The sequence below is a fragment of the Culex quinquefasciatus genome, chromosome 3, assembly GCF_015732765.1.
Source record: "Culex quinquefasciatus strain JHB chromosome 3, VPISU_Cqui_1.0_pri_paternal, whole genome shotgun sequence".
Lineage (NCBI taxonomy): Eukaryota > Metazoa > Arthropoda > Insecta > Diptera > Culicidae > Culex > Culex quinquefasciatus.
The window spans coordinates 167,618,786-167,633,076 of record NC_051863.1 but is presented as its reverse complement, the minus strand read 5'-3'; the positions used below and the strand labels follow the sequence as shown (position 1 = coordinate 167,633,076).

The window sequence follows — 14,291 nt, the reverse complement described above, 5'->3', positions numbered from 1 at the left end:
TTCCACCGAAATTTGGGTCAATTGTGTGACTGCGGGAAAAAAGATGGGGAGGCAAAAGCTTCGCGAAGCTGCCGTAACGCACGATTAAGCCCGCGGTGACAACTGGCCTGGGATGGTGGTTACTGGCCGCGAGCAATTTGCCGGAGATTTTGTACGGCGGGCGGAAAAGTCGGCGAAGGCTGGCTGGCTGTAATGTTTATCGGAAAATCTGGAAGCGGATTAACGGGTGGCGCAAAAAAAAGGTTGGCTGGAATTTTTTAGTTTTGTTATTTTTTTTAATGTTTGAGCATTGGACAGAATCATTAATTTAATGTTTTCATTCCACCAAACACTTGCCAGCTCAAATTGTTCTCATCCATTACTGTCTGTTTTCTCGAGCACGTGCATCCCAGTACTTTGTAACGGGCACTGATTGAATCAGTGCAACCAACAATTGCTGGCGAAAGCTTCTCTTCTGGCAACACCGAGAGCACATTGTCGGCCAACGGCAACGAATAGAAAGCAAAGTTGCAGCCCGAGTCGGGTTGAGTTAAATTGAATTTCGCACGCTTCGGTGGTGATCCCGCTGATGTCTCAATATTTAATTAAAAGAGGCAACTCTGTGCGGGGCAACGCTGACGGGAGCCAGTCAGTGGATTCCGCTTCAAGTGCGGAGTTTCAAGTCAGCAGCGTCCCCAGCAGCCAACAAAGAGCCATCGTTTCCGACGAGTTTTTCCACGGATTTTGGTTCGTTGGGGCAAGGAAAAGTATTTTCCACCTCCCCTCCCAGGAAGTGTTTGGTGCAAATGGAAGTGTGATCAAATATTAAAATCAATCATGCAGAAAGGCGAGAAAATTCTACTGGAGGAATGTATCGTGTCGGGACATTTCGGGGAATGCATTCCAGCTGGCTGAGCAGTGGTGGAGATTTTTGGGGAATCTCTCTGAAAAAGACACAGGGAAAACGAACAGATTTTTTTTCCAGAATAAATCAACGTTCAATCATCGAAAACAGTAAGAAGACAAACGTAGCTCTCTAAATCTGCTGACAAGAAATTATGTGCAAACAGTCCTCGAAGCAATTCATCAATGCATCCCTCATAATCCGACAGGACAACAAAGCTCTCCCTTTTATCCCATAAAGTTGATCTTATCGTTCCCTCGAGGAGAGCCAGGGTTGGGATTAGAAGCAGTCAGTTGCAGAAATTGCATCACGTTGGGGCACCAATTCATAACAGTTTGTGCTTTTCTTGTCACAGTCGTCTCGGATCCTTTCAACAAGTCAAGCCCCGGTCGACGACGACGATGTTCTGAGATGTGATTCCTGGGGAAAGAAAAACATGGCCTGGATCGGGAAGGGTCAGCAGTGTGACTAGCACTGGGAAGTGCCGATATAGGGCAAGTTATTGCAGCAGGTGCAAATAATAATAGCTCATTTGAGCCCAACTGTGATGCCAGCTGAAGAGTGTGTGTGTGTGTGTGTGTGTGTCCGATATGGGTGACACAGGGGTGCTGCAATAATAAATGTTTTTTTCCAAGAACGATTTCTCGTAAATGGCAGCTTTGGCACGACTTGTTGGCCAGGTGGTGTGATTAGTTTTGTTTTTACAGATTTGCAGCCAGAATGGGATTATTGAATCCGTTATTGGTTCGAATGTGTTGGCTATCTTTAATTAGGTCGTTACAAATATTTTTTGGAATGTATGTCCCTTGACTCAGGAGGGCAAATATAAAAAGGTAAAAAATACTGGTATACTGTTATAACATTTGAATGAAAAAGTGATTTCAAATGAAATACACACCTCTAATTTTAAATTTTAGAAATTTAATTTGTTGTGCAATCTTAATTTCCAACATATCTTTCAAAATTCGATTTTTTTTTTGCCGGAAAAAATAGTTTGCAGTATTTTTTATAAATTCCAAATATTTTCAAACTGACCCAAACATGCTGAATATGATTATCAACGCAGAAAAATGCATTTCAGAATAACGTAGCATGCCTTTTTCGAATTACAAAAAAGAAAAAGGGTCGTACCGTCCCTCCGTCAGTTCAAAGTTGATAATACAAATTTCGAATAATGTTATTTTTCCATCTATAACTGGGCAAACAACCCAAGCAAACGGAAATTACTTGTGAAAAACATTTTTTGATATTTGAAAATACTTGGTCAATAACATTTTGTGTTATTTATAACAAGATTTGTTATTCGTCGTTCTGAATTTTTTGTTAAGAACTGTTATTATCATAATAGACTTATATCAGTTTTAGCTATTTTTCGAACAAATCTCTGTTATTATTTTTAATTTTTTTTTATCAATTTATCCTATCAACCTAATATCAGTAGGAATTATTTTTCCATGACCAAGATGTTTTGATTTTCAACCAATATCAAACCATAACCAATTTTGCTTTGATAACATAAACTGCTATTAAACTCTTATTCAAAAATGAATTTTCATAACATTTTCTGTTATTTTTACAGTATTTTTTTATTGAAATGGCATGAATTTTTTGAATTAGTGTCTGCCCGGGAAGGGCACAGTTTGGGCTGTTTTATTTAACCCTGCTCGGGCTGGTATCAAATATAATAATTTTTAACACTGGATAAGAAAATTTTCACTTAAACAAATTTGGACTATAAAAAATAATCAAAATTTTTTGATACATATTTAACATCAAAAGGTTGATAAATAGTTCTTTATCATTTTGGTGATGCGAAACATACCCACCTGCGGCTGTTTCTCGAAGTTCTTGTTCTGGCTGCAAACCACGGACTATGCAATGAAGTAAACAAAAATGTCAACGGCCGACTTGGGCTGGTTGAACGCTCATAATGTTAAACACACGTTGTTTATGCATGGCCCAATACAAATTAATTTTTTTAACAAGTTTTTATTTTTGAGACAGGCCAATTACAATTACACATAAACTTAGATAAAAACGGATAGACCATAGATTTTTTGTTATTGTTAATGAACAATTCAATGAGATTTTAGTCATTCGATTTTTTTTTTGGGATTTTTAATCCGGCTGAAACTGTTATGGTGCCTTCGGTATGCCCAAAGAAGCCATTTTGCATCTTTAGTTTGTCCCTATGATTTTCCATACAAATTTGGCAGCTGTTCATACAAAAATGATACATGAAAATTTGAAAATCTGTATCTTTTGAAGGAATTTTTTGATCGATTTGGTGTCTTCGGCAAAATTGTAAGTATGGATGAGGACTATATCGAAAAAAATGAGAAACGGTTAAACATTTTTTGGTTATTTTTATTTCACATTTTGTCACTTTAACATAATTTGCAAAAAAAATGATTTTTTTAATGTTTGAGGGGATAACAAATGCCAACTTTTCAGAAATTTCCAGGTTGTGCAAAAAATCTTTGACCGAGTGATGACTTTTTGAATCAATCGTTTTTTTTTCAAAAAATTGAAGAATTGGTCGCAAAAATATTTTTGACCTCATTTTTCGATGAAAATTGATTTTAAATCAAAAAGAACTTGAATGAAATTTTGATAAAGTGCACCGTTTTAAAGTTAAAGCCATTTTAACTTTTTTTTTAAAGTTAGTACCCAAGTCGAAAGGGTGTGACATTGAATGTTTAGCCCTTTTGAAAGGTTAGTCTTGATTGAAAAAAAAATATTATTTTCGAAGAGATCGGAAAATGTCACAAATGTTTCATATTTTTCAACATTAAAAATCGAACCAAAAAAAAAAAATGGTGAGTTGTTTGGGGTGAGACTTAGAAAACATTAATTTTCCTGTTTTTTCATCTTTGCATGGTAATATCTCAGCAACTGAAGGTCGTATCAACAAAGTTCAAAAAAGCAAAATATAGAGAATTTTCTCAGCTTTTCAGCTTTCAGGTTTAACAAAATAAAACTGCGACTGTTTTTAAAAAGTTACATTAACATTAACTTGAAAACGGTACTTTTTGATTGCAAATAAGAAATTAGATCTAAAAATGAAGTTAAATTTGTTTTGCGACCAGTATTTCGATTTTTTGAAAAAAAAAATCAGTATTGATTAAAAAAAATCATAACTCGGTCAAAGATTTTTTTTGCATTTGATGTCCCTTAAAAAAATTAAAAAAAAAATAAAAATTGTGTTTTTTTTTATAAATCAAGTTTAAGTGACAAAAAGTTAAATTAAAAATCATCAAATTTGTTTTACCGTATATCATTTTTTCAGTGTAGTCTTTATCAATACCTTCAACATTGCCGAAGATATCAAATCGATCAAAAAATTCCTGCAAAAGATACAGATTATTGAATTATCCCACATCATTTTTGTATGGACAGCTGCCAAATTTGTAAGGAAAATTATATTGACCAACTAATTATGCAAAACGGCTTCTTTGGGCTTACAAAGGCACCAAAAAAGTTTCTCTTGAATTAAAAAAAGAAAAAAAAAATCAAATGACCAAAATCTGAGAAAATTGCTCAACAGCTTCAACAGTTGTTTTTAATCGTTTTATTTGTCCTGATTAAAAAATAATTTAAAAATAATACACTTTAATATGACTATATCTTTTCGAAATTAAAAACAAAAAATTAAATATTTTCAAAATTTTTAAAGTACTTCTATATAGGGGAAATATACCCATTTTAATCACTTTAAGCCGTTCGACCAATTCTCAGATGTATCAACAATCGAGAGTTGCTCGCTCACTTTTATTTGAGCTATTTATTTCTTTGGAACAGTCAAAAACACTTTATGAAAGCTGTAATTCATGATCAAAGTGCTGATAGGCCGATAATAAAAATAGGCTGAGAAATATTTAAGACACATTCTCCGGCAATGTACACCTTGGGATGAATTTTTGAAAAGCGTGTATGAGCTATTTGGATATTTTTCCTCGATTCTAGACTACTTGAAGCTTCAAAAATCATGGTTTTCATTAATTGATCATTTGAATATAATTTTGTACAAGTTGGTTAAGTTATGCATCAATTCGTGATAAAATCATCGTATTAAAACATTTTTCTAAAAACATATTTTATATTTTATGAAACTTGTTGAACAAATCAAAATAGACCGATAGACCAGGGGTAAAAATTCTAAAACTTTCTTAAAAGTAATCACGTGGTAACTGAATGGCCCCTTTATGATAAACTGATTTACGTGAGGGTTCATTCTCATACAACGCAACGATTTTTTTATCCCACACCCTTACCTAGGCCAAATTACAATAAAATTCACTAAACAATAAAAATCACGTGATTCGATTGTTTTTTTTACAAACTTTTGTCACTTTGTTGTTGAACGAACCGTTCCCTAAATTAGTTGTATGCATCGTTTAGTTGTTCGCAATTAAATATGTTATGTTGCGCAGGTAAACAGTTTTATTATTTCCTCAAATTTTATTTAAAAAGCACAAAAGTCAACAAAATAAGTTACGTTGTTTGCAGATCACTCCTAAGGGGCCATCAACAAACGATATGGGCACTTTATTCATAAATTTCAGCCATCCTGAAAACTTGAAGCTCCTTTCCTCCCTTCTAAAACTTCCACGTGTTTTGTAAATTGCTCAAAACCATTAAAATATTAAGGGAGCGTTCTTGCATTACGTAACAAAACATTTATATTTTTAGACCCCTCCACCCCCTGGTAATACATTTCCGATAATTTTTTTTGTATAAATCTTGGACCCCCCCCCCTTGGTATTACCCCGTTACGTAATGCATGGACGTCCCTTTACATGGATAGTGAAGGGGAGAGGGGGGGGGGGTCCTTCGTGATAATGGAATAATACAAATATTTATTTTTACTTTGAAACGCATTGGAAAACTGCGTAAATCGTACTGCTACTGTGAAAGCGGTATAGGGGGAGGGGGGAGGGGGTCTTACATGAGCGGGCCAGTCAATTCACATGTCCTTGTACTGTGTATTAATGTCTTATAATAAAATCTTAACCTAAAGTTGTTCAAACTAACAAAAACTATGATTTATTTTGAAACTAAAATTTCGTGACGTTGCAACGCAACGAAAAAACCCTGTTTTCAAAAACAGAGCGTTGCAACGTCACGAAATGTAAGTGGTCTTTAAAAATCGAGGTTTGATTTTTTCGAAAAACTAATGATTGCATTCGATTTGTTAGTCAATTTTATATTAAAAATGGAAGAAGAACTCAAAATTTGCCGTTTAACAGAGCAGAGTTAATGGCAAAACATAAATTGGGTCAGGATTGAGAAAAAGTCACGCGTTGCAACGTCACGCTACATATTCCCCTCTCAAAAATAGAATATTTGCCTAAAATAATGTTTCAACACTGCTTCTTATAGGAAATTTAATGCCCTTTCCGAATCTGTAATAACATATATACCTTTTTTAAGTATTTTTTGAGTTACAGCCGAAATACTGAAAAAAGAAAAGTCAAAGCGTTGCAACGTCACGGCGGAATGTGTCATAAAATTTCAATGGTTTTGTTCGAACGCGAATCAATTGAACACGGAACGTCGGATGAGGTTGCGTTGGGTTCGTATAAGTCCAAGGAAGGTTCTTACGCTTGACACTTTGGCCACTCTGGAATCGATTCCGGAGCATCGGCAAATTGTATGGATAAAGTTACGTAAAATCAAATTTTGATCACAGGAGGCTGAATTAGCAAAAAGCTCAAAACGTCAAAATACAAAAAAGGAGACAAGACGAAGTTTGTCGGGTAAAGCTTGTATCTTCATGAATTTTTATAAATAAGGTAATTTAATGTTACAATAAAATTTATAATGTTTGAAAAATCCAATCGATTACTAAATATTCAACAGTTTTGCAACATTCCTGGGAATTCTGTCCTGGAAAGAATGTGGGTGGACGGTACCGATTATTTGTACCAGTAATTTCTTGAGATATTTCAGCGTTTTTGATGTTGATTAAAAGGGCTACTTTACGGTAGACTAATTTATTCATTTGCGGATCTTCCAGAATCTTGCCTCAAAGAAACTCAAATCACAACCCATGCAAACAAAATCAAATCTTACTTTTCTGCCTTGCATCCGTTTACTCTACTTTCTTCAGCCCAATAACCGTAGCGCAAGACACTTTGTTTACAAACATGCATCCAGAATCCCGCAGTTCCGACCAGCCACAATCATTCACCACACAGTCGCTGCTTGATAAGACCCGCCGTATCACCGGCACAAATATAATGGCTACAATCACTTCGACTATGTATAACGACTGCCCCCCATCCGGACCGCGCGCCGTTGATGAATTTAACACTTTGACCGGCTCCGGACACTTAGTTGCAATTGAGCTGTCTTCCTGGTTGGTAGCGATGAACACGAAAGTGACCGCAGTGCTCGCGACGTTGGCGCTACAGATCGTCCTGGTCTGGCCCGCAGCGGTTCCCGGTTGTCCGGAGGAACCCTCCACACCACCAGTGTCAGCGGATCCATCCCCCTGGACCGCCCGAAACCCGGAACAGACGATGTACGCGTACGTGCGCTGCCTGAACGACTCGACGGCCAGCGTAGAGCAGAAGATCCGGTGGGTCCGCTGGCAGCCGGATGCGTCCACCGAGAGCCAGTGCTACGTCAAGTGCGTCAGTGAAGAGCTGCGACTGTTTGACGTGCGCGAGCGCCGATTCCGGCCGGAACGGTTCGTGCTGCAGGCAGAGTCGTACGGTCGGGGGGACGTCAACGGTGAGTTGGACAAGCTGCGCACGAACGCGGAACCGATGCTCGCGGGATCGCTCGAGGAGGCGACCTGCGAGGCCGTGTTCAACAAGTACGCGACCTTCTACACGACGCACACGGAGACGATTCTGCGAATGTTCCACGGAGATCACCGGGATTTGGTGGAAACGTATGGGAAGTTGGGCGATAAGGTGAAACAGATCGGGGAGACGTTCGTGGCGTACTGTGAGAAGCGGTACGGAGGCAGCTGGAGCGAGGACGAGGCTTGTCCGGCGTCGGCGCTGGTGGATTGTGTGCTACGAGGGTTCCGCTGGATTACGGAGGAAGGGGACGTTAACGTGAGTGGATTTGATGTGTATCAATGTTTTGAGTTATTTACGGGTGAAAGTTACAGTTAAGTGGTTCTCTACAATTTCAATTCAATTTAATTTAATTGGTTTTTATTAGTAAATAATCATTTCACAATTTCGTATTTGGTTTCTAGAGTGTTTTAAGGTCCAATAGGCTATAGGACCTTATCTAAAAATCTATGTTTACACTATAATTCATTTTGATGTTATTGGATATTCTAACAAAAGATTTAACAAGAGAAGGAAAAAATTAAAATTTGCAAGGGTTTCCAACAAGGCCTCAGACTGGCAAGTAATAATTACATTCATTTTAGGCTGTTTATTCAGCAATTCATAATTACTTAGTAATTAATGTTTATTACCGTAATTAAAAGCAATTAATTGTTAATTCAAGTAATTTAATATTCATTAAAATTCTACGTGTTCAACGAAACTTTTTAATTTTTATTTATAATCTATTATAACCGTATTTTATGCCTTCCTCACTGAGGAAAGCTTAGAAAATCACTCGAAAATTGATCTTTTTAAAAACACCAACTAGATATACCTTCGATATCGATAGAATCATTTTCTGAGCAAATCTCTGTGGGAATGTGTGTAGCAGGGATGGAATGATCACAAAACAATCAATTTCGCTTGCGAACTTTTTTCATCCGCGAAAGAGGGAGGAGGCATATCACGCAAGAAAAAAATTGCTCCCGAAATTCTCCCAGAAAATCGATCTGCTGTTATTTTTTTGTGAGTTTCCTTCAGAACCACTTAACATTATTTTTTTGACTTTTTTTATACACATTGCCCATCTACAAAATGTGACAGGTCAATTTTGGACGTGTACCGTTACACTTGCAAGTGAAGTAGTGAAAAAGATGTTCCACCGAATTATCAAGATGATGATTTTTTTTTTATTCTTTTTACCGATTTTTCGTGCGCGAGAGAGGAGAGCATGCTCCCTTCTGATTTTTTCTCTTGATGAACATCAAATGATTTTCTTTGATGATGATTATTCCATCCCTGGTGTGTAGACATGATTTTTCCACAAGAATATTTTTTAGGATTAGGGTTTTAGGGTTAAGTCAATTGCATAAAAATTAGTATTTTTTTTCACAATTTGCAGTAATTTACAGCACTGTAATATCTCGTTTTAAATATTAATATTTTCCTGAAATAAAAACCTAATAATTATGAGACAAATATTCCAATGTTATAAATCAAAATTAGTGAAATTAAAATCGGCTTATATTCAGATGCAGAAATTAAGATCAGCTTAAATGTCACATTTCACATTATCCGAATTTTTGGGAACATATTTTTTATATGCTTGAGAAAAAAAAATGTCAAACCAATTTTCGAAAAAAATTAAAGGGCAGATCGAAATTCGAAATCGAAAATCAGGTGGCTTTTTTTCAAACTTCTTAATTAATTGGAATGGCATTTGAGTTGCAATAATCTGAAATCAATTTAAAATAAATTATTTTCAAGTAAAACAGAAATGTTTCTACTTTGGCTTGTAACTTGAATTGATTTTTGTGTCTGTCTTTAAGGCATTTTTACTTCTTTTTCCGGAAATTGTTCAATTTCCTGGAATAAGAAAATATGAAGGAAAATTAAGCATGCATTTTTTTTAAAGCTAATTTCACCTTTTGTTTTCTTTGTTGATCGGACTGGTTGCAACGATTTTTATTTTTTTTGGGGAAAAACTTTTTTTATCAGTGTCATATATTTAATCAATCCTCATTATTCAACTCGGAACCGATTTCCGTAACATGAAACTTTTGAGAAATATTCTGCCATTTTCAATGAAAATTATAACCAATAAAATTTAAAATCGGGATGCACATTGACCAGAATGGTACAAAATGAAAAAAAAAGCACAACTTAAAATTTTGCACAGAAAAATACTGTCTGTCCTTTGCATGATATTGAGTGTTTTTGGAGTTCAATTTTCAATAAGTTTTATTTTTTAAAGAGCCGTCGAATGAGATTTGTATAAATTATTTCGTTTAGAGCCATACAAAAATGTTTAAATAAATTTAATATAAGTTTTTATTGAAGCGAAAAATAATTTTAAAGTTATGTAATCAATCATTTTGGACTAGCAATTTGAGTAATTAATTGGCAGACTGGCAAGTAAAAAACGCTTCTGGAAATCCTTGGAAATGTGTTTGCAACGATTTCACAAAACGACTTTTCTTTATAATTTTTGATTTTTACATTTCCTATGTCAAAAGAAGCAATACTATTTTGAGGGCTTTTCATTAAAAATGGGTGCGTCAATGTTTGAAATTCTGTAACTTGAGAGGAAATTTTCTGACCAATTTTGGACTTTCGGAAAAATAGGCAAATCTGATTTATTTCATAAAATGTACCGTTTTTAATTTCCTTTCGTTTTTTTTTTGCATTTTAATAATACTTCTTGACATGCATCTTTTGGAAAATAAATGTTTAGAATGGTTTGAAAATCTTAAAAAAAAATCTCAGGAACTTTAAAATCGAGAAATCAATATCTGAGATTCAGCCTCACAAAGAATTTTAAACGATGAGATTAGGTTTTCCGAGTGTTACCAAATTTATTTCAACTAATGATATCTCGGAAACCCATGGTTTGATATTCAATGCTCACAAATTTTTTTTGTTGTAAAAATTATTTTAAAATTATAAAAATAAGCTTTTTTTTAAAGCCAAAGGATAATTTTCCTTATTTCATAGTTTTAAACGATTTGAAAAAAAAAAAATAGAAATATTTTTTTTGAATAGTTTATAAAATTTTGCACAATTATCATTTTTAAGCAATAAAATTTATACATTTATAAATAAAAACATAGCGGTTTCAATTACGAAAATGTTGGTCCTCTTAAAAGTGAAGGTCGTCGCTTTAATTGTCAAATTAAAGCAAGTTTAGTTAAGTGGTTTTTTTTAAACGCGTGGCGCGGTGTAAAATTCAGATTTCATTTTCAAATAATCATAATTCGGAATCTTGTTTATGAACTCCTCTCATTTTTGAATATGTTACGTAAATTTTTCCGAGGAATCCAATAAAAATATTTCCAGACACCGTCAAAATGACATTTTAATATATTTTTTTTTTTTTTCAATACGATCTTTTCAAGTGTACCTTAGACTGAATTTTTCTAATCCTCAAACTATTTTTCCTTTCATTTGTCCTTAAGACAACTTAAATTGGTTTGTATGGCGTGGAGCTATGATTTTTTTTAATTTGGTTTTTGCGAATACCGACGAAAATGGTCATTTTTGGGACCACAATTTTCGTTTTTTTTTTTTGTATTTTCAATCAAATAGGGAACTACTAGATATCTAGCAAATTTTTGAGTTTGAAACCACATATCGGTAAAAGAAATAAAACTTCAGGAAATAATTTAATAAAGGTGTTAGATTTATGTGATATGTTTTGCTTTAATATTCAGAAATTGAGCCTAAATTTTGATTTTTTTCTCCTCTTTGATCCTTGACCATTGCCAAGGGACAAAGATTTAAAATCAAATTTGAAACAATTTTACACGTTTGAATGAGATTTTTAAAAGAAAATAAAAAAAATCAATCTCGAACATTGTAGAAAATCAGATTTAAAAACTTTGTTCCATTTTTGCCTTTCTTACAAAAGAACGGTTTAAGGTTTGCTTTTGGAAAAACACTTTTCTCAGAAATCTAAAAAAATCGTGAGTGGCGAGGTCCCAGAAAAAATCCTATTACTAAATTGAAGGTTTAAATGCGCTCTTTCAATTGAATTTTGGCCCGAAACCCGGAACTCAAAGTCTGATTTTTGAGAGCTCTTTTTTCTGAAATACCTGTGCGATTTCTGTATCCGCTCTTAAAAAAATGTTTCTTTTACATTGGAAAACCGCTCGTAAAACCTACAATTTTTATATTTCAGATTTGTAGCCATGGAGTCGGAGACGAACATTTTATATTGCGATTCACAATTTTCGACCAATAAATGTGGTCAAAGCCATTTTAAGAGGTATTTTTTGGACTATTTTACAGATAACACTATCAATTTACAAGAATTCAGTTTCAAACAAAAAAGCCATTCAAAAACATGCGCCATAAACTGTTTGGGCCCAAAATTTGAAGCTTTTCCAAAATGTATCTCCAGAGATATTGCGATTTTAGTGTTTTTCGTCTTATTTTTACCCTATTTTTTCCTATTAAATTTCAGTTTTTATACAGAATCATATACTGAACATCAAATTCAAAGTCCCGGCACGTTCTCGCTCGAAAGATCGACAAGTCGTCAAGTCGAAGCATAAACGCCAGCACATTTACGCTTGCGCGTTTTACGCGAAAGTGTTCTTTTTGGCTTCTCATAATAGATCGACAAAGTGCAATAGCGATACATATTTGTTTAAGTTAATCATAGACTAACATTAAAGACTGAGTACCCTTTATATTTTTCTAACAATGTCAATCCAATATGTTTTTCTTAATTAAATTTTAATACCTTGCGACCCATAATGTACCTCTGAAGTTTAAAAAAATGGTATTCGATGTTTAGCCTAAAAATATACGATGCTTTAGGTCAAATTCTCACTGGGTGGAATCATTTTGTTTCTGAAAAATTAATGGCTCTATTTCACCTCTGGTGATATTAAATTGGGTTTTTCATGTGAGTTTCAACCGATTTGAGGTTTCTTGGTCGCAAATGAAAGGTTGGACTTCAAAGAAAACAGAAGAGATTGATGTAAAAAAAATAGACAAAATATTTTAAGAAATAAGCTTTTCAGACTTTAAATAATTTTTCCTTTAATACTCAAATACAAATTATTCATTTGCGTTCAAGAGAGCTCAAATCGGTAGAAACGGCTTGAAGTTATAATTTTATAAAAAAATGGATTTTGCAATAAAATGGATTTTGAAAAAAATGGTGAAAATCATTTTTGAACTACCCTAGTAAGGCGTAGGTCACCTTAGTAGGCCACACAGAAAAAAAGCCTAATTGGGTACTAAAGCCCTATGTCAATTTTTATGTACAACGGTAAAAAACACGATTAAAAACCATTTCTGATTACTTTTTTTCATTTTAATGCAAATTTTTTTTTTACAAGACAACATTTTTTCGATGGATCAACTATGGTCCCCTTGGAACGAGCTGTCAAGTAGGAGCTTTTCTGTCAAGAAGGACCGCGAGGTTAATTTTTCGAAATTGATTTAAAAATCCATTTTAAACTCTTTGTGGTCGTACAAAGGGTCATTTTACTCAGAAAAATAAGCTTTATCGCTGTAAACAATAATATCAGCAATCTAAGCTTCATTTTAGGACCCAATTGGAGAACTTTTTTTCAGATCAAATGGAATGTATATTCAATCAATTTGACTCAAGTTTAGCCAAGAAGATTCTCAGTTGACTTTGCTGATTTGACGTAGAATCGCTATATTTGAGACATCCTTTTGCTAAAAAAGGTCAAGAAAGTCATCAACATTGAATCATTTGATGCTAAATATAAATTTAAACTTTTTTTTAAATAGAACTGTATCATGATTGTCGATGACTAATTTGGTCTCTCATGCAATTCCGATTACACCTTGACCTCACCCTGCTTCCCATTTCTACTGCCTCTCGTAGGTCAACGAAATCCGCCGTGACTACGCGGCTGCCGGGTTCGGCGATAGTGGCGAAGCCAGCTGCCAGAACGCGTCCGGTGCTCGTGAACTGTTCCACTGTCTGCGAGAGGCCAGCCCCGCCAGCCTGAACCAAGTGATAAGGGAGCGCAACCAGCGGACGGCATTCTACTTCGACGCAGCGTCCCAGGAGGAACCGTGGCGATCGGCCGTCGAGTTTGGCCAGCAACGGATGCAGCTTTAGTGATACTTGGATTTGAAATACTTTCAATTTTTTTAAATAAATTTGGTGTTGTAAATGTTGTATATCACAAAATGTTTCTCAAAATGAGCATCATCAACGAGAAACGCCTCTCAACCTTTCACTGACAGACATCCCCCGCCCAGATCAGGATAAAAAGTCACGCCAAATTGAATTCCGTACAAGTTTTTCTCCCGCCAATCACGTTCCAAGGCGAAACTGCCCAAAGGCCAAACTTTTGCCCACACGTGGCGCGCTTTGTTGGCAGGTGTAAGTTCCCGCCACACGTGGAGATGTTTCCAGGAAGTGTTGCCAGCAGCACTCGTCTGCGTGTGGGTACGTGCGGAAATGTTCCACGAATCAAATCGAATCGAAACTTTTCGGCGCGTTGCAAAAGTTTCTTGTGATTTTAGCCCCGAAAAAGTGCGTTACTGAATCAATATTGAACTAATCGGAGCCGAAATGTGTGTGTGTGTGCATGCGCCGGACAGCTTCGCTTTTGTATCGTTAA

At 35.2% G+C, this 14,291-nt stretch overlaps 1 protein-coding gene across 1 annotated transcript; it reads left to right on the top strand.

The window, feature by feature from the left end:
- Window positions 1–653: 653 nt before the first annotated feature.
- Window positions 654–13,855, top strand: LOC119770133. Its single transcript, XM_038264484.1, has 3 exons — window positions 654–993; window positions 6,996–7,953; window positions 13,544–13,855. Exons 2-3 carry the CDS (start codon window positions 7,033–7,035, stop codon window positions 13,781–13,783), a joined length of 1,161 nt encoding a protein of 386 aa, XP_038120412.1. The 5' UTR covers window positions 654–993; window positions 6,996–7,032; the 3' UTR covers window positions 13,784–13,855.
- The last annotated feature ends 436 nt before the right edge of the window (window positions 13,856–14,291 follow it).